The sequence below is a fragment of the Talpa occidentalis genome, unplaced genomic scaffold (genome assembly GCF_014898055.3).
Source record: "Talpa occidentalis isolate TD23 unplaced genomic scaffold, MPIMG_talOcc4v2.1 talOcc4.9, whole genome shotgun sequence".
NCBI classification, from domain to species: Eukaryota; Metazoa; Chordata; class Mammalia; order Eulipotyphla; family Talpidae; genus Talpa; species Talpa occidentalis.
The window spans coordinates 34,369,525-34,395,735 of record NW_023605305.1 but is presented as its reverse complement, the minus strand read 5'-3'; the positions used below and the strand labels follow the sequence as shown (position 1 = coordinate 34,395,735).

General features: G+C 50.0%; 2 protein-coding genes across 8 annotated transcripts in view; both read right to left on the bottom strand.

Moving 5' to 3' along the window:
• The window catches only part of TTC4 (tetratricopeptide repeat domain 4), a 24,672-nt gene extending 22,836 nt beyond the window's left edge, over positions 1–1,836 (bottom strand). Inside the window, exons 1-4 of one of the 2 annotated variants that reach the window (XM_054691865.1) lie at positions 1,661–1,696; positions 1,106–1,166; positions 899–1,016; positions 32–193 (exon numbers count right to left, since the gene is read on the bottom strand). In XM_054691865.1, the coding sequence (XP_054547840.1) occupies positions 32–193; positions 899–992 (256 nt within the window). In that variant the 5' untranslated portion in view covers positions 993–1,016; positions 1,106–1,166; positions 1,661–1,696. Of the gene's footprint in view, positions 1–31; positions 194–898; positions 1,017–1,105; positions 1,167–1,660 lie in introns of both variants that reach the window. The other variant, XM_037498136.2, reaches the window with a different exon arrangement.
• A 2,228-nt stretch (positions 1,837–4,064) lies between these two features.
• MROH7 (maestro heat like repeat family member 7) overlaps positions 4,065–26,211 on the bottom strand; it is a 42,729-nt gene continuing 20,582 nt past the window's right edge. For 3 of the 6 annotated variants that reach the window (XM_037499995.2, XM_037499996.2, XM_054691242.1), the window contains 14 exons: positions 25,462–25,574; positions 24,913–25,089; positions 24,307–24,461; positions 22,100–22,238; positions 18,344–18,528; positions 15,392–15,529; positions 13,107–13,221; positions 11,780–11,920; positions 10,993–11,172; positions 10,302–10,457; positions 9,904–10,026; positions 7,377–7,479; positions 5,095–5,157; positions 4,065–4,508 (listed from right to left, as the gene is read on the bottom strand). In XM_037499995.2, the coding sequence (XP_037355892.1) occupies positions 4,264–4,508; positions 5,095–5,157; positions 7,377–7,479; positions 9,904–10,026; positions 10,302–10,457; positions 10,993–11,172; positions 11,780–11,920; positions 13,107–13,221; positions 15,392–15,529; positions 18,344–18,528; positions 22,100–22,238; positions 24,307–24,461; positions 24,913–25,089; positions 25,462–25,574 (2,033 nt within the window). In that variant the 3' untranslated portion in view covers positions 4,065–4,263. The remainder of the gene's footprint in view (positions 4,509–5,094; positions 5,158–7,376; positions 7,480–9,903; positions 10,027–10,301; positions 10,458–10,992; positions 11,173–11,779; positions 11,921–13,106; positions 13,222–15,391; positions 15,530–18,343; positions 18,529–22,099; positions 22,239–24,306; positions 24,462–24,912; positions 25,090–25,461; positions 25,575–26,211) is intronic. The other 3 variants (XM_054691240.1, XM_054691241.1, XM_037499997.2) reach the window with 3 other exon arrangements.

The following is a 26,211-nucleotide window of genomic DNA, read 5'->3' as shown; positions in this document are numbered from 1 at the left end:
TTAGAAAACACTAAATAATAAAATAAATTACCCAGATAGTACTGTGCTGCTGCCCTGTTGGTATAAAGGACAGCATTCAAATCAAGGTCTGCACATTTCTTCTTTAGTCCTTCAGTGTACGAAATCACAGCTTTTTTATAGTCTTTTTCTTTAAAGTAATCATTGCCCTCATCTTTATAGGTCTTGGCCTGTTCTGCAAAGAAGAGAAGAAATAATCACTATTTTCTATTTTTTTAAATGTTCATTATAAACAGCTTCCAAATGATTCAATAATGCAATATATGAGAAAATAGGGGAAAATGTACTATAAAACTGAATACCAACCTGGAAAAACAAGACTGAATACAACTTAATTCTACAATCAGTTCCAAATAGCCTACAACCATATTATTACTAGGTGCTTACAAAAATGAAGCATAAAGGAAAAAATATTATACTTATCCTAACTCTTTAAGAACTTTTTAAAAAAATTACCAAGGAAATGGGGGGAAATTATGCTTTTGCTCATGTTGTTTTATCCCTGCAGTGAAAACTCCCCTATTCACCCTAGTAAGAGCCTACAAAATTGTCAAGTTTCAGTTCAAATTTCCACTTCTCCCCCTGCCCCATCAGTGTTCCAACTGCACCTACCATATAGCTACATATTGGCACTCATCAATTTGTCTTGATTCTTTAGGATAATTTGGCTACCCACTGACCTTTGAGGGCAAGAACTATCTTATTCATCTCTATATCCTTAATACCTAGCATGTTGTAAATATCCAAAGAAGTACATGCGGAATAAACAGTGAAGATTTAACTCAGATACCTACTTTCTGTTATCAGTCAGAACTTCTCTGACTCACTCTTTATCTCAAGTCAATGGAAGCACAAAACAAATGTTAGTCATGGACGATACCTTCTGGAGATCGCTCATCATCAAAAATAATTGACTGGAGACAAGCCAAGTCAGGATTCTCTTTAGGATCAATTTCTGATGGCGCTTTCTTCATAAATAGGGGGATCTTTTCAAATTCCTGGAGATTAAGAGGAAAATGAGTAATTCAAATACAAATTTTCCATTGAGTAGATCTAATTCCATGTCTCTATAGCAAAGTTTTCTTACTTATCATGATTTGCAAATCTTCATAGTTGTCTGTCTCTCCCCCTGCCCAGGCCTCAGTTTCCTATGTGTAAAATGAGAGTGCAGGATAATGACTCCTAAAGATTCCTTCAGTTCTCATTCTACAAAATGGGTAGTAATTACCATTAATCGAGGGCTCTTAGTTTCCTGGCACACGTGGCATGTTTGCCACAGCCCTGCGAGATTGCTGCTGCAGTTAGGGCACATTTAGTGATGAGGGAACCGGCTCAGAGAAGTTAAGTAACTGATACGGTTTAAGAGCCAGAAGTGATGGAGTCACTTGATCTGTCTGACTCCAAAACCTGGACTCTTAAACGTTCTGACAGCGTAATGACCCTCAAAACCTAGCGGCAGATTTTTGGCACTACGTAGAAAACACCTATCCGCTGGCAGCCAGGAGTCTGAGGGGGTAAGGGGCGCGCGGAGTCCCAGGGATCCGACCGATGCCCGCCTCGTCCCCTCGCGCCCCCGTCACCTTCCCCGTGTCCCACCCCTCTGCCCCCCCCACACACACGCGGAGCCCCGGGGCCCGCCCACCTCCTCCCACTGGTCCCGGTGGAAGCCTCCGCTGTAAGGCTGGCTCCGGAACTTTTCCAGGAACGAGTCCATGGCGTCGTCGGAGGCGGCGTCCGGCTCAGACTGGGCCATAACTGCTCGGCTCTCCTGCCACTACCAGTCCAGGTGCCAAGAAATGCGCAGCAACTTCCGGCGGCGCGGCGCGCTCTCCTCAACCCTCCGGACTGCGCGGGCCCACGCGCCTCGGGTTCCGCCGAACGAGGGGTCCGGCCCCGCCTCCCTCCCCCACCCTCCCCACCCAGCACCTGCCGCCTCAGCTGTGCCCCAGCTGTAAGATCCCAGAGTACTTTGAGGGTGCTGGATAAACCCAGGCCCCGACAGTCCCCCTCTACCACTTCATTCACGCGTTTGTGCAGTCAGTCAACACATTTCCTAAACTCCTGCGTTTCAGCTTTAGTCGCTGGGTATACAGTGGTGGGCAGAGCGGATAAAATCCCTGCCCTCTTGGAGTTGAGAAGCTAGCAGAGAAAAACACACCATGAACACATGAGGTGTGAGATTTCGTCGGTGTAGGGTAAGGTAAGTATCAGGCTTTTCTGCCCTCCCGCCATCAGGATAGATGATGGATCCTGCGGTCCTGAATGCATGCCTGATGGCGGGCACCTGGAGTAGGGTGTGGGCCTAGGTAGATGGGATTCACCTGGGCTGAGACTGGGCTTTTAAGGGCGGCGTCACGGGGACGCCAGTAGAAGCAGAGAGCAGAGAAGCAGAGAACACCGGAGAGCCCAGGAAGAGTGAAGACTTGCTGGGGGCTGGGAGGCCTGCCTGGCTCCCGGCCCCCCAGCACCCCTGCCTGTCGTATACCTGGTAAATCCCAATAAAAGCCTGCAAAACCCACCGAGGTCTCCAGGACTCTGACTCCTCCGTCTGTTGGAGTCATAGAAAACCTGCTCAGTGTTCTTCCTGCCCCTACAGTCGGGAAGTACCAAGAGCTATTGGTGAAGTTTTAAACTGGGTGAGCCGTCATGCAGTCAGAGGAGGAGGAATGTCGTGGCCAGGGATGGCGGTCAGGATAGAGGACTGATGGGGAAAGCACATAGTGGGTGGGGTTGGGTGGAGTAGGAGGAGAAAGGGGGTGAGTAGAAGGTGAGATCAGAGCAGATGACACTCCAGTGTGTTTCTACCTGGCAGTTCACGGGCATGCTGAGCTCCACCCTGTGCAGCCAGGCCCCTGGTGGACATTTCCACTAGCATGGCACCCAACCGCCTCAATCTCACCACCAAATTCAACCCCCCTCCCTCCTCAGACCTGCTCCTGGAGCTGAGTGGCCACCCAGTGGGGAAACACCAACCCCTCTCTTCCCACCCTGATTTGCTGTTGGTCTTAAGTTCCATGTGCCCTACTTTTCTCCATACATGTCCAACATGTGGTCATCATTGTAAACCACCCAGATTGGCGGCGGGGGACTCTTGTCTGAGAAGCCTTCCCTAACACCCCAACTCTAGTTGACCTGTGTACTTCCTCTGGACTCCAGAGTCCCCCATTTCCCTTCGGCACTGATAGACGGGGCTGTTGGTATCTTTATATGTCTCTGAGACTTCCATTCGACCACAAACCTTTTCAACCTCAGCACTTTTAACAATTTGGAGTAGATAATTCTTCACTATGGAGGCTGTCCTATATCTTGTAGAGTGCTGAGCGGCATCCCTGGCCTCTACCCACTAGGTGCCAATAGCAACCTGCTCCCCAAGTTGTAACAATTTGTCACTAGACATTGCCAAATACTGCATGGGGGTCAAAATCACCCGAGCCGAGAACCATTGCATCAGCCTAGGAACTTCCCAGGGCCTGGATCTTGTTCATCTATCTCTGGCACCCAGAGCTAGCCTGGTCCATCTTGGGAGCCACTAAATATTCCTCAAACGAGTGGCAGCCAATCTCTGGGCAAAGACCCAAGGATGGGACTCAACAGTCAAGGTTCTGAGATACACGCCATGGCATGGGGATGAGTTATCTCACTTTCTCCCCTTTTCATCTCCCAAACGCTACACAAATAAATCATCATCTCCTTTTGCTGTTCTACACTCCCTGTAGGGAAAGAAAACGGAGGCATCCAGCAGATGTGCTATGTGACCCTGAAGAAGCCTCTTCACCTCTCTGAGCCTGAGCTCCCTGACTTATAAATGTGGACAAAACAGCCTATGTTGGGCCTCCCTGGTGGTGCGGGGATTAAGTCTCAGGGCTCTTAAGCTATCACCAGCCACCTGGGCATGACTTAGATCTCTGCCAGAGAGCTAACCCACATGTTCTCCTCCCCACTCTGTCTCTGGTGAATCCTCTCACTCCCTCCCCACCCCCTGGCCTAGGCCCCAGTTCTTGTATGCATAAATAAATAAAATAAATCTTTTAAAAAAAAACAGGCTATGTAAGTCCATACATATTAACTGAGTCAACGTGAAGGCCATGATCATTGCACGGATTTGTCACACAAAGTAATGGTGCTCCAGACTACAGGATATCTACCACAAGGAAACACTCAGGGGGATGGTAAACCACGTGGCATTTGTAGTGAGTATGGCTGAGGTTGTGACTACCCCTGAAGAGGGCTCGGGACTCAGGGACATCACTGCTTCAAGGACATCTTCCAGGAGTTCAGTGCCTGCATGATCCAGGAGCGCCGCTGGTGGGAAGTGGGCAGATTCTCACAGCTAGGGTTCCAGCGGTGAGTGGTGGCGGGGTCACACACCCATGAGTCCCCGTGAGGCATCGGCCAGGAGTTCCGCCAATAGCTGGCCAGGATGTGGTCCTGGGCCTGGGATGCATAGATGCACACGGATGCCTCTGGGTCATGTCTCAAGTTCTCCAGAGCTGGGTCATGGGGAGGGAAGAGGCCAATTGTTAAGACTAAGCCCCACGTGGGTCCCACACCTCATCCTCCCTTCTTACTTCCATGCCTTGGCTTTGGCACTTTGCTCGGCTTTGGCACTCTGCTCGTCATCCCCTCATCTCACTTTCTTCCCAGCTCTTCAAATTGCCATACTTTTATAGCCTGAATTTAATCCAGTCTCCTCCAGGAAGCCTTTTTGGACTGTCCCAACCTACCTTCATGTTCCTATCATTTTCCCCAGTTACGAAGTTAATCTGTCCACCCAAGAGTCTGAACTGCTTGCCCTGTACTAAATGGCTTTTGGTTTTGTTTTCTGAATCTGGTTTCCTGGATTCAGATTATAAGCCCTCCTGGGGTGGGACGGTGTGTTCTGTCTCTTGGTGACCCCATGGTACTGAGCACAGTACTTACTGGGTGAAGCCTGGCACAGCTGAAAAGAATTGAGGGCTGTGGCCTGGGGGCATAGCCCTTCCCTTTCTATTACTCTCTGAAAGTCTACTCATTCTCTCATTGCCCTTGCTCCCCCCAAGCCTCCCCAAAATCTCAGCAGCGACAGCCATGACTTACTGACTTTAACTTCATTCAGACAATCTTCTGTCATTATGTTCTCCATGCAGGGAACCAGGGACCCTTGAGCATAATCCAAGAGGTGAGTGTGTCTAGCCTTTGACTCTGCACCCCCCACCTGAGACTGGACCCCCTCAGAGGATCTCTCCCCACCCCCCTCCAGCCCCCAAATGAGGACACAAAAGGACACAAAGGGGGGGGGAGGGTACAAAGGATCCTGGGACAGATGTCAGTATCAGGGGCAGGGGTGGCACCAGCACCAGAGCAGGGTCTAGGCTGCAGCTGACTCACTCTGACAGCGTGAGCCTGAGGTGTCCCTTCTCCAGGCTGACCCTCAATGTCCTCATCTGAGTCGCAGGGGGTGCTACCATGGCTGCCCACTTCTCCAGGGAGTTTGAGCAGCAGTTACAGGAAGGACACCAAGTGCCCAGCATAACTTTCTGGGACTCAGCCCCTCGGCACATTGCTAAGTCCTCCCCTACTCCCAGCCTGAGTGCCTGGCTCCCAAAATACCTGCAGGTCCTTGAGGAGCAGACTTAGCTCAGACAGCAGGCCTGTCCCTGGCTTCTTTGCCTGGCTTATTTCTATCTATCCATGAATAGTCATGTGTCGCCGCATCAGTGAGGTGCATGTGTTAGTGATGGGCCTCCAGGTGATGATGGCCCCTACCTACAGCCTGCGTGTGCAGTAGGCTCTGCCATGGAGGCATCTAGACTGCTGCATGATGACGAAACCAGGACACATCCCAGTGGTTAAGCAACACATGTCTGTATTCTGCTTAACATGATCACTCCTCCAGGACACCCTGCTTGCCCCTGCCCCCAGGCTAGGTTAGGTGCCTCTTGGGGTCCCCAGAGTATCTGCAGGTGTCTATCTATATGTGGTGTTGTATTTTACTTGTGACTTATGAACATCTCCCACCAAACCAGGGGATTCTTAAATTTAGATACACTGGGGGCCAGAGGAGGAGGGGCATTCTCTAAGGATCTTTGAGTCACCCGCTCCATTGTGTGCATCTATCCCCCTTTCCTGGGAAAGTGTTCATAGCTTTTTTCAGGGTGTCACAAAAACCCGTGATCCACAAGAAGTTGGGAACCGCCAGGGACTGTGTGCAGGCAGATGCGGGTGCCACTCAGTTTTGTTTCCCCAGCACATGCCCTGCCTGGTGCTGAGAAGACTCCCTGGGTGTTAAACACCAACATTTTTAGAAGTGATTCATCACAGCAAGATTTAGAGAACTCGGCTTCTAGAAAATGATGTCACTCTGTATGAGAACTGTCTCTGAGCAGGCCCCCACATTCTGAGGGGTGCCCTCAGTTCTGGGTATTGCTCCATGTTAGCAGCCCCCTCCCACTTCCCACCTCTGCCATCAGCATCACCTCCCGAGTTCTCTGCTCCTCTGGACTAAGCATAGTGTGTGACACAGAGTGGAGGATCTCTGGGGAAAGGTCCTAAAGGAAGCATCATATCACAGAGTGGACGGCTGGGATGGTCACCCTCTCCAAGCTGTTTGCAGCAGTGTCTCCTGGTCCTTTGTGAAGGGTATGTGGTTATGGGGGTGGGGGTGGAGAGTAGCTAAGAAGAGACATACTCAGCAAACCAGCAAACCATCAGAATGATCCCGGGAGGTAGGGGGATGCTGGGTGAGGAAAATCTGTATTTTTCCCCCAGAAAGGCAGAGGATTAGACTGTGGGAAATAGAAGAATGATAGTGACTAATAAACAGTGAACACCTTGAGAGTCCAGGCATCACACTTCAAAAACTATCCTCATTCGGTCTGTGAATTGGGAGTTGATCCCCATCTTACAGATGAGAAGACGGAGGCTCAATGGGACTAAATGACTCAGCTGGGGTCACACAGAGAGGGTACCTGAGCTAAGATTCTACTCCACTCTCCCCACTGAGCTGCCTGGCCCCTCCTGCTACCGTCAACAGCAGGCTCCCATGGGGCTTGGGCCCCGGCTCTACTCCAGGGGAAGTGGCAGTTCTGCTGTGTACGGTTGCCAAGGTTGTGGCCTGCACAAGGACTCTGTGCTGAGTGCAGCCTGTGGTTCAGGTTCAGGTTCAGCTGAGTTAACTTTCCAAGCAGTGATCTTAGAGGAGGCAAGAGCTTTCTAAATTGCATTGTGCCGTCTGCTGGCCAAGCCTTGTGCCCACAGAGAGACATCTGCACAGGTACCCAAAGGAGAGGAGAGCTGGCAACTTGCTTTCAAGGGAAGGAAACAAACAGGAGAGCAGGTAGAGTCCTGGCAGCTGGACCAGCTCTGCCAGCTTAGGTTACCTATGAAAATGACTGAGGACTTCCGGAGGGAGGCCCGGGAATTCTTGGCGTACTCCAGGCTCTGGCTGAGAAATGTGAAGGCACTGTCTCGGTAGGTGTTCACCTGGAACAGAGAAACTGCGAGTGCTGGGCCTTTGGAGGGACTAATTACCCAACTAACCCTCACAAAGTTAGGACTGGTAACCTGGGCAGGCAGCCAATCCCTGGTCCCTGCCTCCTAAACAGCTCTGCTCCGAATCCTAGCCTCTGCCTAAGCTTTCTAGAGGACAGGCCTCATCTCAGTTGATCTCAGCAATTGCCTCAATGGTTCTCCTGCCTTGGGTCTCTCCTCTTCCAATCCACCGCACTGCTGCAACTGGAAGAAAAGTTCAAAAATTCAAGTCCAACAAGAGATGAGAATGGACATGGCAGGCAGGGATACCATAGATCAGGAGCCAGGTCTGACCAGGGCAAAAGATTCAAGTTATAGAGCAGTATTTTGGGGGAATAAGCTGGAGAGTTGTTAGGGTTTTAAAAACTCTTAAAAGCAGACAGGAGTAGAGCTTATGGTTTAGAAAATAGGAAGCCAGCATTCATTCTTTATCAAGCAGTGACAAAATAATGTTTTGGAAAAACTAATCTGACAATGGTATTCAGGATGCGTTTGATCAGGTATAAACTAGGAGGCAAGTACCCTGCTAAGAGACTGTTGGGGAGATGAAGGGAAATCTGATCTGATTACTCTTCCATTGATAACTCCTGCAGGTCAGGAGTCAGTTCCTGGGCCTGGCATGCAAAACCTTCATGATTATATTCCTTCTTAATCTGAACTCCCAATACTGCATCCACTTGCAACAGGTATTGATCCTAAAGGAGTGATAATAGACCATCTGCATGTTAAGTTAGGTCTAGAGTCTCTGTTCTGAGGAACCCAACCCATGACCACAGGGAAGGGAGATGGCAAAAGATGGCAAAGCTTCCCAAAGATTCTGGGAGAAAATGGCTGCACCTTGCAGCCTGTCACTGTGTGTGTGTGTGTGTGTGTGTGCGTACCTGTGTCTGTAGGGTAAGTGACAAATTATCAGGCTTTTCTTCCCTCCTGCCATTAGCATTAATGATGGATCCCTGCGGTCCTACATGCATGCCTGATGGCGGGCACCTAGAGTAGGGTGTGGGCATGCATAGGTGGGCACACCTGCTTAGAGACTGGCTTATAAGGGTGGCATCATGGGGAACCAGCAGAATGAAAGAAGAACAAGAGCAGAACCATCAGAGCAGCAAAGGAGAAACAGAGAAGCAGAGACCACGAGAGAACACCAGAAAGCCCAGAAAGAGTGAAGATTCACTGGGACCCCGGGAGACATATCAGCCTGCCAGCCTCCCTGCCCCCTCAGCCCTCCTGCCTTGTAAAAAGTGCTCAGTAAAAGCCTGAAAAGCCACAGAGGGCTCCAGGACTCTCCTTTACCCATCTGCTTGGATCATAGAGATCTTTCTCTGTGCCTTCCTGCCACTACAGGCTCCTACTGCAGGATGGTCTCGGGTATTCCCGAGAAAAGGTTTTCTATGATTAAATAAGTTTGAGAAACCATGCATAGAAGAACCATGAAACTTTCCCTCAGCACAGAACATCTCCGAGCCTCTAGTGTGTGGCTGGCATTGCAAATCTCCAGGAGAAAGATGATAAAGCATTTCCCAAATTTATTTGTCATAGAACCTCTTTTCTCCCCATGGGACATATCTTGGGGGCGTGGTGTCAAAAAGAATACACACTAAGAATCACTGTTGTAGAAAAGGGAGCCGCTGAAGTCCTGCAAGTAGGGAAACACCATCAGTTATTGCTTACCAATGTTCCAGTGAGTGATGACAACATAGATGATGGTGGCGCCAACAGGCTGTACCATCTAGGCCAGGTGTGTCAAAAGCTACACCATCTAGGTTGTGTAATTACATCCCATGATGTTCACACAAAGATGAAATGACTTAAGGATGCATTTCTCAGAACACAGCCCCATTATGAAGTGATGCGTGAATGAAGAGACAGATTCATGTTTTAACCAGATCACTCTGGAGCCTGGGTGGCGATGGGTTGGAGTGGATTAGATGAAAAGTTGGAGACCCATTGGGTGGCTGGACCTGGCTGATCTGAACAAAGGGCCATGACGGTGGTGATGGGGGGGGGGGGCAAAACAGAATCAGAGATATTTAGGATATTTAAGATTGATCAGATATGAAAGGCAAGGATGATGAAGAAGCCCAGGATGGTCGGAGGATTCAGCTGTAGGAATCTAGAAGGTCAGAGCAGAAGTGAAATGAGGCCTTAAGTTCAGAAGAGACTTGTTGAGTGTGAAGATCCTGGGGCGCTGCAGGGTGGGGGGCATGGAAAGTGGGCAGGGAAGTTCAACCTGGAGACCACCACTCAGGAACCAACAACTTGCAGGTGGTAATGAAAGTGTCAGTAGGGAGGCTTGTTTAACAAGAGGGCATAAAGGAAGAACTGCCCACCTCTGATATGCTCTTAAGGACCTTCCACAGTCTGGGGAGCACTCACCAGGTACTTGCAAATTTTGGCCACTGCCTGTTGCTTGTTGTCCCAGGGTTTCCGGCTATAAGCTCTTTTTGGCAATTCCCAAGCCATATAGCAAGAACAGCGGAACAGGGTCTTCACACATTTCTGAGGACCAACAGGAAGAGAATGTGGGATTCCAGCACAACTGGTACATGTTCCAGAAAAAAAGACCATGAAACTGGATTTTGGAAAATCAGTTCCTTGTTGAAATATAAGGTGACATTGGCTGTTTGGAGGAGAAATAGATACAGGTACCTTTGGAAACAGACCTTGCTGTCCCTAAGTAACTCAATAACTGCACTCAATGGATTGTTAGTGATTCCAGCTTGGGTTCTGTAGAGGGAGGAGCACCCACAGGGCCCAGGGCTGAGTGCACTCACCTGGCCCACCTTGGCATTGCCCTCTTGCATGGTCAGCAGCAGGGGCACCAGGGTGCTGATGAGCTGCTCCTCCACGGCCTGGGTGCGGGCTGACCGCAGCTTCTGGACCACTTTGCCATACAGGTTGACGGAGGAGCAGCGCACATCTTCCCGAGGCTGGGGCAGACCCGGAGGCTCAGGAGCACCCCCTCCTCCAGGAGGCTGCCCAGGCCTCTGTATCCCAGCTGGGGACACCACAGCCTTCCTCCCACCCATTCCCAGGGTGCTCCAGGCACAAGAAGCACAGAGAATGGCAGAGGCAAGCCGGGGGGTGGGGGGTTGATCAGGGCTGGAGTACCCTTTGCCTGTGCCTAGGTTAAGAGGTCTGCCCTCTCTTCCCAGTCAGGGCTCAGCTAACCTAAGAGGTACCTCCATGCCAAGCAGAAAAGTACACTCTTTTTCAGGACCAATTAAAAAAATACACACCCCCTAGGGTGTGTATTGAAAATGCCTGTCTGGGAGACTTGACTATGTGAACCCATTACAAACGCACACACAGCAGGTGGAAGGAGTTGCCCTTGTCCTGGGCTGACTGGCTCCGCCCAGGTCCAAGTGGGGCTTGGGAGTTATTTTATGACCCAAGTGGGTTATAAAACTGCTCCCTACACACCAGCCCAAACTCTCCCCCCATAAGTCCTGGGGGACTCCTTACATCACTGAAATGTGGTAGTAGGACCTGCAGCATCTCCACATAAACCAAGTTGTCTGTCAGCTTCCGGTCCTGCCCCTTGAAGATGGTCTTGAGGTTGTGGACAGCCTCCACCACCAGCAGCCCATCCATGCTCTTCAGGCCCTTCACCATGGAGGGCAGGAGAGCCTGTACTTTGGCTGTCTGTGGGGCAGAAGCATTGGGGCTGGGGGTTCCTACCTGGGCTAACCAGTGGGAGACCCAGCCTCACACTCATTGAGATGAAATGGGTAAAGCAAGTCCCACCTCCGGGCCTTTACTTATGGTATCTCACCAAACGCGCTCACTCAAGCCCTTCTGCTTCCCAAAGCACTCTGGCCTCATTGATCCCGATACTTGAGGCCCTCTGTTGTCTGCTCTCTTCCCTGGCACTGGCTGGCTGGATAACCTGCACTGCTAGTCAGGTTTTTGAGCCTGCGTCATGTGCCTTTGTCCTGCTATATCAGGAGCTGCAGCAGTACCTGGTTGGGGAGGGGGCAATTTAAAGTGCTAACGGCACACCAACAGTCTGGTCCTCACTGCCTTCCACAGGCTCTCCTTTAGGGTCATCGTGAAAACTCTGGATTAGAAACTATTTCAAAAATAATAAAGTATCTAGAGAGATGGTTCTTTAGGCTTATCCATTTCAACATAGCAGGACAGAAACGGACTCTCATTCCAGTCACCAGCATCTGAGTCAACGATGGCCCAATTCTGTCCTTCCTCCAACCCAGGGCTGGGCCAGACCGGGCCATCCTCCACTTCCACTCACCTTCTCAGTCCTGCTGGCCAGGATGACCAGGCCTCGGATGGACAGCACCTTCATGATGGGGTCCCGGTGGTTCAGGCCCTCTGCCATCCGCCCCAGAGAGTACTCCTCTGGGATCCGCCGCACCTGCTCCATCTGAAGGAGCTGAGGGAGTAACCATAATCACGCTCTGGGCCCAGTCGCCACACACACTGCTAGTGCAGGCTGGATGACCAAGGGGGTGAGGAGGGGGCAGGGAGGGGTTTGGGGGAGCCATGAACGCTGCTGTCTGGTCAGCACTGTCCAATGTGAGCCACAGACTAAGTTACCATTTTCCAGTAGTCACAGTAAGAAATTTAAAAGAAATAGATGAGATTCATTTTAGTAATACATTTTATTTAATTCTATATGTCCGAAATGTTATTTCAAAATGTAATCAATAAATAACTTGTTGATATATTTTACTTCTTTTTTAAATGTTGAACCAAGTCTGGTGTGAATTTTACACTTAGAACACATTTCAGTTCAGTCAGCTGCTACATTTCGAGGGCTTACGAGGCGACCATATTGGGCAGCACTGAGTCTAGTCAGTACCAGCTGCAGGCTCCCCTGTCTCCACCCAGTCCTCAGAGTTGTCGACTCACAGCCCTGTCTTCTCTGCCCCCCTTTCTTTGCCCGTTCTCCTCCATGAGCTCCCCGCCTCTCAGGATTTTAACTACTCTCCAGAGGCAAATAACTCCCAAGGTCTTCATCTCCAGTCTCAGTCTTTGTCCAGAGGTTCTGACTTGGAAAACCAGAAACCGTCCTCTGGACACTCCACCCAATGTCCATCAGCACCTCCCGGCAAAGCTGCTGCTTCTCCAGCTCAGAGTCTCTGTTTTCCCCCCTCTGCTTTTCACCATCAGACTCTACTTACCTCTGGGGCCTCAACACCCTCTAGGCTACACTCTGACCACCAACCCGCTTCTAACCAAGCTGCCTGATGTCCGTGATGGACCCAGGCTGATGCTGCTGCCCCCTCACCTCAAGACTCCTGTTCTGCTACCACCCCCATCAGAGTGAATGCCTCACTATGGCACCCCAGGTTACACACAAAGGCCCACAAGGATGCCAGGGGAATCTGGGAAGCATGGAACAGAGTGAAGGAGTGGTGAGAAGAGGCAAAAGGGAGGCGTGGGGAGGTGGGAAGGAGACCTATACAAGTTCTTTAAGAGAAATCACACTCGGAAGACGGTGAACTCCTCAGTGCTGTTCACCTACTGAACCGGGGAAATGATCAGCCATGTGAACTGACCCATGCCCAGGGAAGGCGGGGAGGAGCCCAGTCCTAGGTGTGGTGCCCAGCAGGTACCTCTACGAAGAAGGCGGTGGCTGTGATCTTGTGTTTCTCGTCCCCTCGTTCCAGAAGCGGGATGAGCAGGTAGAGGAGGCGGCACAGCTCCTGGCAGGAGTATTGCACCATGGCCCTGGGGGCGGGGGAAGAGGAGCAGTCCCCTCAGTCTCTCCAGTCCTGGGGGGCCACCGTGTGCACATCTGACCATAACACAAGAAACTCCGGGCAAGGCAGAGTCACCTGGCTCCTGTGTCATCAGGACTTCCCACCTGCGTGGGATCTCAGAGGTCATCTAGTTTAACTGCTTTGTTTTACAAAAGAGGGGAGTGAGGCCGGGGAAGCTATCTTGCCAGAGAGCACAGAGCTAACCAGTAAGGGAGACCCCCAAGCATGCAGGAGGAGAGGACTCACACCAGGGGGCAGCCCAATGGTTTCCCTTCCACTGTCATTTCCTTTGACCTCACCATTGCCCTTCCAGGCAGCTTACTGTTATTCTCCTTGTCTCCTAGAGGAAGAAACAAAGACTCCAAGCATGACTGCCCAAGGTCACAGAGCTGGTAAACAGCAGTCGGAGTCCCAAATCAGGGGGCTGCATTCCAGCTGCCTCGTTCATTCTACTAAGCCAGCGGCTGTCAAAGTGGGCCTGGGACCAGCAGCAGTAGCATCCCTGGAAACTTGTCAGAAATTTATATCCTCAGGCCCCCACGCCAGATTAACTGAATCAGAAACTGAGGCTGGGAGCAGCAGTCAATGTTTTTGTGAGCCCTGTAAGTGACTAGGAGGTGCACTCAAGTCTGCGGACCACTGCACACAACTAGTGAGTCCAGGGAAGAGCGGCAGCTGCACAGAGTCGGGAATAACACAGCTTGAGTCAAAGTCTGGCCCCTCTGCTAGCTGTATGACTTTGAGCAAGTCACTTCACCTCTCTGTCATGGGTAACACTGGACTAATAGTAACACTATTTCATGAGTGTAGGGTAAGTAAAGTATCAGGCTTTTCTGCCCTCCCACCATTAGGATTGATGATGGATCCCTGGGGTCCTGAATGCATGCCTGATGGCGGGCACCTGCAGTGGTGTGTGGACATACGTAGCTGGGTACACCTGGGCTGAGAGAGACTGAGCTTATAAGGGCGGCATCATGGAGATGCCAGCAGAAGAGAGCGAGAGACACACAGAAAGGAACAGCAAAGTGAAAGGAGCAGAATCACCAGAAGAACCAGAAGCGAGAGAGCCCAGAAAGAGTGAAAATTTGCTGGGGGCTCGGTGGCCTGCCAGCCTCCCAGCCCCCCGGCACCCCAGTCCACCGTGTATCTGGTAAATCCCAATAAAAGCCTGCAAAAGCCACTGAGGGCTCCAGGACTCTCCTCCTTTAACCTGTCTTCTTGGGTCATAGAAATCCTGCCGTGTCTTCCTGCCGCTACAATGAGTCATGGTGCAAACTAAATGAAATGATCCATGTACACAGAGTTCTTTGCATAGTGCCTGGAGCATAGCAAGGCCTTAGTCAACATCGCTGGGTCCTGAGATCCCCTGGGAGGGCATCATTCTGGGCCATTAGGGTGCAGGGTAAGAAACCGGCTATCCTTGCTAGAGTCACATCACTGAAATCAAGGTGTCTTCTCCTGACCTCATGGAAAGCTATGTGTAGAGAGAAGGAAGAGCCCTGGTCTGGGCTGCAGGTCATTTCCCAGCTTTGCCACTTCCTAGCTGTGTGACCTTTGATACATAACTGTCCTTCTCTGGACCTCCTCCTCTGTAAAAAGTGCATTAATAATCCCTGCCATACTAGATACTGTAATGATAGTAAAAGCTAAGCTGGATTGAGCTCTTATATGTAAGTGGCTATTCAAATAACTTTATGTAATCCTTACCCTAAACCTGAGAGGTGGGGCCTGCACTATTTCCATACTATTGATGGGAAAACTGAGACACAGGAGGCTACCCAGCTGTGGGTTACACAGTTGGGAAGTGGGGAGCTGGGGTTCACAGCTGCAGGAAGACTGACTCCAAGGCCACACTCCTGACTACTCAGCTCTACCACCATTTCTGTAATTAGGTGGGAACTGCATTCATGATGTGGTAAGCTTTGATGCTTTGTAATAACACGTGCTCTGCACTTGCCAGGCGCTGCTGGAGACACAGTGTGCCTCTGCAGAGTGTGTGCCCTCTTTCCTCTCCCCGGTGTAGAGATGGGATGGACGGGGCGAGGGTCTTGCCCAGAAAGAGATCTGGGCAAACCCAAGTCCCTCTGAAGATGCAGTCTCTCGCCTCCCTCTGGCCCCCGCCCAGGTGGTCTCCGCACCTCGCCAGCAGGGACACTCCACGATGGTGGTTCTCTGCCTGCTCCAGGAGCTCCCAGCCGCCCTGGTTCTCCAGGAAGGTGGCCTCGTAGGAGCAGCCCATCTTCAACAGCAGAGTTTTCACCACTTTGACCACCCAACTGCCAAGACAAGAGGGCTGAGACCTCATGCCACCCTGCCCTGGAGGACCACACCTCCCACAGCCCCAGGCTCACCAACTGTGGCCCCCAAGTGGCCACAGAAACTCCTTTCTGTCCCCACTCATTGTCAGATAGTGTCACTGTATCTACAGAGTAGCTTTTCAAAATAATGATTAGCTTTGAGAACAAGAAAGTAAACAGAAGCAAGATCTGCCTCCCTTTGGACACGTTGCTTTTACCCTCCCTCTTCTGAGCCTCCCTTTCTGGAGAGGGAGGTCTGAGCCTGCTCGCCAGTGTCCAGGTCCTGCCTCACTGCAATCCTCCACCCCCTGTCAAGCCCCCGCGGGCAGGAGCCCTGCAGGACAATCCTCTCTGCTCACTCGAACAGTCTCCTATCCAGACCTGAGGGCTTCACTGCCTTGGAACACTTAAAGAGGGATTCCCAAACCCGAAAATCCATTTGAAGAGGGATTCCCAAACCCAAAAATTGGCACAGCAGAAGTCCTGAGGATTTTGACAGTCCATGGACCGATTAGATGGGACTAAGACCTCTCAGCTTTTTAAGCTCTTAGGTGATTTGGGAAGCGTGCCTGGTTAATCTAGGATCATCTCACCTTGAGATCCTTAATTACATCAGCAAAAACTCTTTTCAGATAAGGTCACAGTGATAGGTTTCATGTGGACATGTCTTTGGGGGTGGAGGGAGGCGCCATTCAGACCACTATACCCAGAAACCACCTCATGGTCGTTCTGCTCCCTTCAGCATGGCATTTGCGGGACTCTGCTTGTCTGTGTCACAGACTCTGCTTTCTGTGGTGCGGAGGTGCGGGCGGATATTTAGGCTCCCTTCTAGCTCCCTGTGTGGGCCTCAGCTGGTGAAGCCCTCCATGTCGGGAACTCTTACCCTTCATCACTTGTCAGTCAAGAACTTTTCTGCTACATGTCCCTCTTCCTTCTCCCCCAACCCCTCTTCACTTTACTCAGTTTTTGTTTTCAAAACAAGGGTGACACCTTCAGGGCAGCACCTACAAATGTGAGGTTAATTGAAATTGGTGCCACAGCCCTGGCATGAGGTATTGCACTGATAGTCTCCTATTTGGTTCTGACAACACATCAGTGGGGTAGTCACTTACCCTATTTCATAGGCTAGAAAACTGAGCTCACATGAGGTTACATTAGGTACCCAAAGTACAGAGCACTAACTGACAGAGCCAGGACTCAAACCCCAGGTGTTCTGACTTCAAGTCAGGTCACACAGCTGAATGTCCTCTGCCCCTCAAAGTACACCTTCCTGAGCTAACACACAGCAGAAGCCAAAAAGGAACAGATTAATAAAGTTGACTACATAAAAAAATCTAAATTTCTGGATGGTGAAAGACCACAAAACGGTTGCAGTTTTACTGGAATAAAATGACAAAGTTAATCCTTAATATGTAAAGAGTGCTTACAATTAAAAAAAAATTCCCCAACACGCCTATCTAATTAGGCAAACAAAAGGAAAAACAAACAACATTTAGGCCTCAATCTCACTCATAGAAAGAGAAATAAAAACTAAAATTATAGCAAAATACCACTTTCTAAAAAAAAACTTTCAGATAGGAAAAGACAAAAATGATTTATGGGGCTTCCCCAGTGGCGCAGTGGGTTGAACGCACTGCTGTGAAACTGTTCGCAGCCTCTGCAGCACCGGTTCGACTCCTGGCCAGCCAGGGAGATTCCCACACGGTGAGGTAGACCTCTTCTGTTGTGCCCGCTGCTCCCCTCAGCAGTGCTTTTGGTCCTTCTGCCTGTTCTGCTTCCTGTTCTGCCTCTGGTGAATTCTCTCACCCTCCCGCACCTCTGGCCTGTACCCCAGTGCTTGTATAAATAAATAAATTTTTTTTTTAAAAAATGATTTATGATACATTGTGCCAGGGAAGGTATAGGGAAATAGACACTCTCATACACCACTGGAGAAATACCCTTTGTGGGAGGCAGTTTGGCAAATTCAGTGCTTTAGAAGTTCCCTCTCATCACTTACTGATCAAGAACTTTTTCCATCACATATTTCTGTTCCACTTATGCTTAAATGCAGAGAACATTGATGTACCCATTCTACTTTCAGGAATTCATCTCACACATATAATTGCATGTAAGCATGTAGACATAAAAGCAAGCAAACTCACTGCAGCATTGTTTATAATTGCAAACAGCTGGGGAGAAACTAAATCAAGCGAACCCTAGTGAAATAAGTTATAGTCCCTTAGGATTCTCTACGTGGGGATATTATGTGGCTGTTAAAAAGAATACAGCAGCGCTATACGTAATGATCTCTAAGACATAGTATGTGATACCAGCAAAACTGTCTAACTGTGTAGGCCCCTACCATTGGTGTAAAAATAAAGACTGTAAGCGCATGTGCTTATCTCTGCACCTCGGGAAGGACATGAAGAACCCAATTATTTTGGGAAGAGTAACTAGAGCAAGGGGAGAGAGGGAGACTCACTTTTAATGATTTTTTTACCCATAAAAGTTAAATGGTTGAGTCTTAGATACAAACTAATAAAAACAATATATCTAGGGAGCAAAGAAAAAGAGAACTGGTTAAGAGTCGTTTGGGGAGGGGAGGTTCTTTTCTGCCATCCAGCACTCAACTTGGGACACACAGCAGGTCTCACAAACAGCTGTTGAACAAATAATTGGCCCTCATGAAAGTGTGCCTCTGTTTTCTCATCTGAGCCCCCAGGTTAATTTCTATTGATCAATTATCCTAAAGACTTTCAGAAAGACTCTTGCTGGGTGACCCTCTCCGGAGCCATGGATGGAGGGCCATACCGCACAGGCACGAACACATCTGGGTCCTTCTTGGTGTCCTTGCGGGAAACCACGCGGCTCGGCAGGTTGAGGCCAATGTGGTAGTGGACCTGGATGAGCAGTGCCAGGAGCAGCTGGGGGTAGATGCGTCTCACACGGCCCGCGCAGCTGTTGACAGACAGGAGCTCACACAGGCCGCTGGCTGCCTGGGGACAGAGGGGAGGCTGTTGGGCATCCAGGCCATCACCTCAGTACACCTGGCAGGGAACCTGGACTGCTTCCAGAAGGCTGGGCCTGATCTTTGCTTTTGTCTGACCCAGCCAGAGAAAGTCCAGAGCTCCTCACCCACCTTACCCACCAGCCCTGGGAACCCTGGTCCCAAACAATAACAGTACTATGCCTCTTTGACTTTGACACGACCCTGGAAGAGTCATGGTAGAGGGATCCCTTCCCACTTCTTGTGAGGCAAACAGTCTTGATTTCATTGTGCAGGTGAGGGGATAAGCACAGAGAGGCTGAGGAACTTGCCCAAGGTCATCCCATGCCTTGAGCACAGAGCTAGGACTTGAACCAGGTTTTCAGATATGGCTGTAGTCTGCTCTGCCTCTTCCTTGTTCATAACACAGGCACACAGACCAGGAGGGGTCACCAGTTGCCTCTTCACTTTGAGCCATTAAATGAGGCTTCCCCACACGGCCATCAGCCCAGAGAAACAACCCCCAGCCTCAGCAGGTGCCAGGGGACCCAGTCCCTAGCCCAAGCCCACCCACCTTGCACCCCCACCCCTTCCAGACCAGAGGTCGCCATATCAGCCCTTCGATGTTCTGGGAACTTGAAGACAGACTTCAGTTTGTGGGTGTTTGGCCCATGGTGTTCTCTGCAACTCTCCAACTTTCCACCTGCCATGCCAGTCCAGCTCTGGCCCTGGCCTAGGCCACTCCTCACAGTCAGCTAGCTCACCGAGTCCTCTCTCACTGGCAGGAGGACAATATGGGGGCTGAGGGCATGAGGAGGTGAGGGGTTGGGGGCCACAAGGCCAGATGGCTCATTGTAGCCCGCAACTCCCTGGACTCTCTTTGGGCCCCAGATTCATCCTCTATCAAGTGTGGTTACTGATTCTTTTCCAGGCTACTCTACAGGTTTGGTGGCAATTGAATGGGAGAGGAGAGAGGATGCTTTATAAAGAAATGATCAAGATCTGTACCACCAAGACCCCACGCAGCTGACCCTACACAGCTGCATTTAATTGTGAAATGAGGGCCTTTCTGAGGACCTAGGGATTAAGTCTTAGGGCTATCACTGCTATGGCCTGACTTCTATCCCTGGCCAGGGACCTGAACCACATGGTACAGCAGACCTCTCCTGTCTTGCCCACTGTTCTCCTCAGTAGTGTATTTTAGTAGATCCACCTGTTTTGCTCCCCACTGTTTTTGGTGAATCCTCTTACCCTCCACATCTCTGACCTACACCCCAGTTCTTCTACACAAAAAATAATTTTTAAAAAAAGGTGAAGTAAAAGAACCAATGGCATCTTCCTAGAGAAATGACACAATGTGGCTGGAGAACAATAAACGGCCATTATTTGTATTTTATTTTTTTTTTTTTTTGCTTTTTTTTTTTTTTTTTTTTTTTTTTTTTATAGAGGCATGCTTTTATTTATTTGTTTTGCTGGTTTGTTTGTTTGTTTTGTTTATACATGCACTGGGTACAGTCAGAAGCGCGGGAGGGTGAGAGAATTCACCAGAGCCAGAGCGGGGAGCAGAGCAGGCAGAAGGACCGAAGTACACTGCTGAGGGGAGCAGCGGGCGGCAGGAGAGGTCTGCACGCCATGTGGGACCCTCCTCTGGTGGCCGGGGAGCAGCCGAGGATCGAACCGGCGCCGCAGAGGCCGCGGGCAGCTTCGCAACCCAGCGCTCAACCGCTGCGCCACCGGGGAGGCCCCATTATTTGTATTTTATAGTTTAGAAAGTCCTTTCACAAACATTCCTACTCTTCCACTAAACAGATCTATTTTACAGATCTAAGTACCAAGGCTACAGAGGGGAAGTGATAGACCAAGGTGAATAGCGGGGCAGGGACAGAGCTAAGACAAGCCTCTAGGGCACAAAGTCTACATTTTTTGGTTGCCCAAAGCTAATGCCTGAGACCAAGAACACAGTCTGTCATGTAGTCTCTAGTGATATGCCATAAGGCCCTGCTCTTGACTCAGTATTGCTCAAATGGCTTATCAAAAAAATAATATACAAGTTAGTCTAGGCTGTGTAGAGGCTTAGACTATGCTTGTTGAACAAGACACACGAATGAGTGCTGAGAACGTGCTCACACACACTGGCTGAGGAGGAGCAGATAGATGCTCAAGACAGGAGATGTATAAGTGCTGGTGTCTTATTCATGGAACTCTGTGCTCAGGTGCAGGCAGAGACCTGGTAGTGGTCTCTGGATATAGGATGTGGAGGTAGGAGTCCTGGGTCTGAGTCCTGACACTGTCACTCAACAGCTGTGCAATGTTAGGTGAGATATTGCCTGTCTTTGACAGCAGCACCCACTCCTCAACCCACCAGATTTTATTTCCATCCCTCATCAGAATGTCTTGCTCTCTGTTGAATCTCTAGAACCTATGAGTGTGTCTGGTACATAGTAGATGCTCAATAAATATTTGCTGAATAAATTAATCAGCTCAACAAAAATATGTTAAGTGTCTCCTGTGTACCAGGTATATGTTATACATGGGAATATTATGGTGAACAAAACAGACTCAGGCACTGAGTTCATGCATCTCACGGATTAATCAAATGATCTCCTATACGCCTATGCTGTCAAATCACATAGGGATAAACTCTTCTGAGTTAAAGCGTGTAATGCTAAGTTTAATGCAAACAGATTTAATCTGGTCAGGAAGATCAGGGATAGGTTCCCCGAGGAGGTGATGCTTGAGAACTAAGAGATAAGTAGATGTTAACTTGGCATGAAATATCTTAGGAGAGGAAACAGCACATGCAAATGCCCTGTGACAGAAAATAGCATGACATCCTGACAAAGACCAGAGAGGCTGGAGTTGAGCAAGCAAGAAGATCATGAAGAGCAGTGAGGCTGATGAGAGGGGCAGAGCCTCTCAGCACAAAGAGCAATACTGTGTCCCCCTGGAGGGCAATGTTAAGTGATTGAGGAGCTTGAGAAGAACAGATGTGCTATTTTCAAAGATTTTTTGGCTGTAGTACAGGTTGGAATGGCAGAAGCAGAAGCAGGGAGATGAACAGGGGCATTATCCAGCTGACTTGGACCGGGGAGGCAGGAAGAGAGAGAGAAAAAAAAAATCCATCTCTCCAGTCCAGACAGAGCTGGCTGCCTTTCCCATGGCTGAGCTCTGAGTCTGGCAGCAAAGAGCACTTAAATATTTTGTGTTGCCTACTGAATGAATCAGTTACCTCTTTTAACCTTCACAACTGCCATATGAGACAGATAATATTATTTCCATTTATAGATGCAGAGACTGAGCCTCAGAGAGGTGAAGTGATTTGCCCAGATCACAAAATAGTAACAGAGCAAAGCCAATTCTCAGACAGAGGTCTGAGTCCAGGGTCTTTCTGTCTCACCATCCCAGGCTGCTGCTGTCACCCAAAGCAGTGGTTCACCCAAAGCAGTGAATCACAAACAAGAGCCCTAACCCAAGGCCATATTACTAGTTCCTGATGTGGGGAAGCATGGGGCAGGGCACTGGAAGCTAAGTGCACTGAGCTCAGATGCCAGGAAGCAGGGGGCAGTTGGGACAGCTCTCACTGCGAGGGGCACAATGGAAGCCCGGCCCTTCTTGGTGACAGGTTTCTCCTTCAGACTGGTCAAGAGCAGGTCCAGGAGATCTCGGATATCACAGCTGGGCTTGCGCAGTATCAGCTGCCTCCACATCTCTGCTCCATTGCTGCGAAGTCATGAGTGGGGGGAGTCAACAGAGACGGGGCTGTGGGCCCACCACGTCACCCATGATTTGGGGAGGGAAAAGGATATTCATGGGCAAGTGAGCAAGGAATGGTCCAGATACATTCCCCAGGAGGCCGGGAGCTAACAATTATTGAAAATCCTATTTCCCTGTTACCATGCCAGGTGCTTTACATACAATTTGCTACTTCAGCAATTATTGGGCAGCTGTCATACGCCAGACACTAGCCAAATCCCTGGGAATGCAGGTTTGGACAAGATATTCAAGACCTTAAAGGTTACTGAATGCTCACAAAGACCCTCTAGGTAGGTGGTTACTTCCATTTTACAGATGAGGACTTCAGAGGTGCAATCACCAGTTCAAGACCAGACAGTTTATGAGCTGAGCTCCAGGGTCAAGTGACCAGAACTGAAGTCTCCAAAGCCTGTGCTCTTTCCTCTATGCCAAGGAGCCCTGTAGGGCCTGGATCTTGCATCTGCCACAAGATATCAAAGAGCACCTGCTGCTGTGCCTTCAAAGGCAGTACTCCAGCAGGGGAAAGCATGTGCGCCGGTGGGCACCGGCCTCCCATAGCAGGGAATTTAAGGACAGACAGAGCAGTGTGCTAAAGAGTTAACAAAACCCTTTTCCCCTTCTGCGAGAGCATTTGAACCTTCCATTAACTTTCTAGCTCTGTTCCCCTGGAAACCTGATAAAGATAGTATGTCAACTATGTTGCTAAGCAACATTGCTTATGGTAAAAATGACCAGATTGGTAAATTGCATCTGGACTGCGAGAAACTATACATTAACTATAAAAACTGATGGTGACGCTGTAGCGTCAAGCTTCTCAGGCTGCAGTGACTCTTGTGACTGGGGAACTCTTGTGTCTATGGGAACCTTGAAAGCAAAGTCCAGAGACTCGTAAGAGTTACGAGTTTCTGTGAGACCCAGGCCGGTTAAGCAGAGCAACTCCGGCACCCATCATGTGGGTTTCAGTCCCTCCCCCGTGAGCTTTCACCTGGAGGTCCCAGTGGACCTTGGATCCAGAGTCAAGACCAGGGTGAGGAAAGTGAGGCATCCAGGGCGCAAAATTTAAGGGGACCCTCACTCTAAGGCTCATGGAAGTGCAGGTGGAACACCAGAGAACAAGGGCTTCCTTAAATGTTGTCCCAGTTCTATCTGGCCTGTAGCTGGGACTGCTGCAAAGATTCCTGCAGACTGGAGCCCCAGACACTTGTGAACTGTGCAGCCAGAAAGGGTTAAATTCTTGCAGGTGGGGGGACAGATATAGCCCACTGGCCTCACCATCCCCATTGCTCTTAGTTTCTATGAGTGGCACCAACTGTCCTTAGAAGCACAGCCCACACACACAGCTCTACCTTACATTCATGCTCAAGCACTTGCTTGCTGCCTTGTTTCATTCCTTCAAAGGTTTGGAGCCATTTCCTGCTTGAGGAGGCTGGAACAGACAGACTGGCCTGTCCTGCCCATGAACTGTGCTTCCTCTACCTATGAGACCACAGCTCCCTGAGGACTGGGAGCATGGAGCACCCCTGCACAGGTCCAGCCCTGCAGGCAAACGGTGCAGCTGGCTGTAACACGTGCCACAAGCACCCATCTGGGATGGGAATGCAGGCATTATTTTCTCTTATTTGCCCATGGGGGAAGCTCAGAAAAGGCAAGGGTTTATCTAAGACCACACAGCAACATGAGGCAGAGTCAAGAACAACACTCAGGCCTCATTTCTGTGTCATCATTAAAGAGCTTGTCATTAAAGACTTGGAGGGGGTCAGATCTATGTTTAGGTCTCGTTATATTGCTTGTTCACCAGAGCAAGAAAATTTTCCTGAGCCTCGGTTTCCTCATCTGTAGAATGGCTTATATTAATGAGAACATGCATTTATGCTCAGCATGGGTAAATTGCAGAGCTCAGGAAGCGCCTAATAATTGTTCTTAGCACCATAGATCATGGAAGAGGGACCATCAAGGAGGGCAAAGAGCTCCTCTAGGGCTAGGAGCTGCTCCCACTCTTTGAGATGGAATGGCTGGAAACCCCCTCACTTGGTACCTGTCCAGTGGGAGGGGACACATGAGCAGGGCCACAACGACCTCAGTCATAAAGGAGCTGGCCAGGAGAGAGACAGGCAGAAGGGCCACCTCACGGGCCCGTGGCTCCTGGATGTAGCTCAGCTGCATGTAGATGCTCTGCATGATTTCTGGGATCTGGGCACAGAGAAGCAGTTGTGATAAGGCGGGGGTGCAGTGGGAGAAGCCAAGGGAGGCTTGTGAGGAGCAGGGAGATGGGAAGAGGAAGGAAGAGGGGTGACAGGACAGAATGACAGGGGAGAGAAGGGAGGGACAGGAAGGTGCACAGGAGAGAAATGGGGTGAGAGAAGCAAGCAGAGCACTTGCTCCTTCTCTGGGGATGAGCCAGTTTGCCTTTTCTCCCCCACTGTCCCCACCCCCATGGTTGAGTGTTCTCAGGGGCTGGGAAGTGAATCCTTTCTCTCCTGCCAAGTTGGGAGCACCAAGAACTCAGCCACCACCCCCCAAGACCCCAGTGCATAGAGACCCCAACACCCCTCATTTTGCCCACTACCAGGCAGCCAGTCCCTAGCGGTATGCAGACCCTGTGCTGTTTCCCATCCCAGCCTCTACCCCCAGGGGACCTTACCACCTCCACTGCCCTGTGGCGGTACCACTCCAGAACCGAGCTGAGCGTGACCTCCGAGGCCAACTGCATCATCTCCCCCGAGTCTTTCCCTCGTGCCTCTGAGCCACCTTTTAGTCCTTCCAGGGCTGCTAGCAGCAGGTCCTTTACCTGCTGGGGCCCCAGGAAGTCTCCAAATTCCTAAAACAAGGTTCAGAGATACTGACACAGACAGACCCAGATTGAACTGGACAAACACACAGACACCAGCAGAAACACAGAGGTCAGCAGGGCAGACCATGCACATCTGGTTAGTGTTAAACCCTTCTGGGTTCAAGGAAAGGGCGACGTGGTCCCTGTCGGCAGAACTGGGTGACATGCTTCCAAGAAAAGGGAGTCAGTGGGGGCAGGCACCAGGGAAGCCTTCCTGTAAAGAGGACGGACCTGAGCCAGTCTGGAAAGATGAACCAGAGAAAGTGGCATTGGGGAAGGGGGCATGGCCCCTCTTGGGCACCCTCCCCACCCTGCCCCCGTCCCAGGAAGACCCAGAGCTAATAAGCAGCAAGTGGTCACCGCGATCACACGCAGAATGTTCTGGCAAGGGTTGACAGGATTGTAGGGCCCCAGGAAACGTTTGTTGCTCTCATACAGCTCTTTCTTGTTCGTCTCTTCCTTATCTCTGATTCCTGCAAGGAGAGGACCTTTTCAGAGAGGACTGACCTTTTTGTTAAACATCGATGTAGGCAGCACATAAATCATAAAGAGCTAGCTAGTTTGATAAATTTTCACATAGTAAGTAAAAAATTTTCACACAGTGAATGTATTGGTAAAACCAGCATCCAGGTCAGAAACAGAATATGAACAGCACCAGGAAACCCCTCTTGTGCCCCACTTTCAGGTCTCTATCCCCTCCCCCACCCAGGGTAACATCTCACTTCTAAATGCACAGACTAGATTTCCTCACTATGGACTCTGCATAAGGGGACTCATAGCATGCAATCCTTGAATCCAAGTTCAAGGATTCTGACTCTTAGAACCTCCAGGTGAAATACCTCCACACTTCCACACTGTTGCAAGTAGCATTGGTTCATTCATTCTCAACACTGTATAATTTTCCATTGAATAAACATACTACAGTTTATCTGTTCTGTTCTCCTTTTGATGGGCATTTGGGTTGTTTCCGGTTACTATGCATAGTGCTACTCTGCACATTGCCTGTGTGTAGGTATGTAGGAATATGTGTAGGTATACACCTAGGAGCAGAACTGTTACATTCTAGGGCAGGCATAGTTTCAGCTTCCGGTGATGCTGTCAAACAGTTTC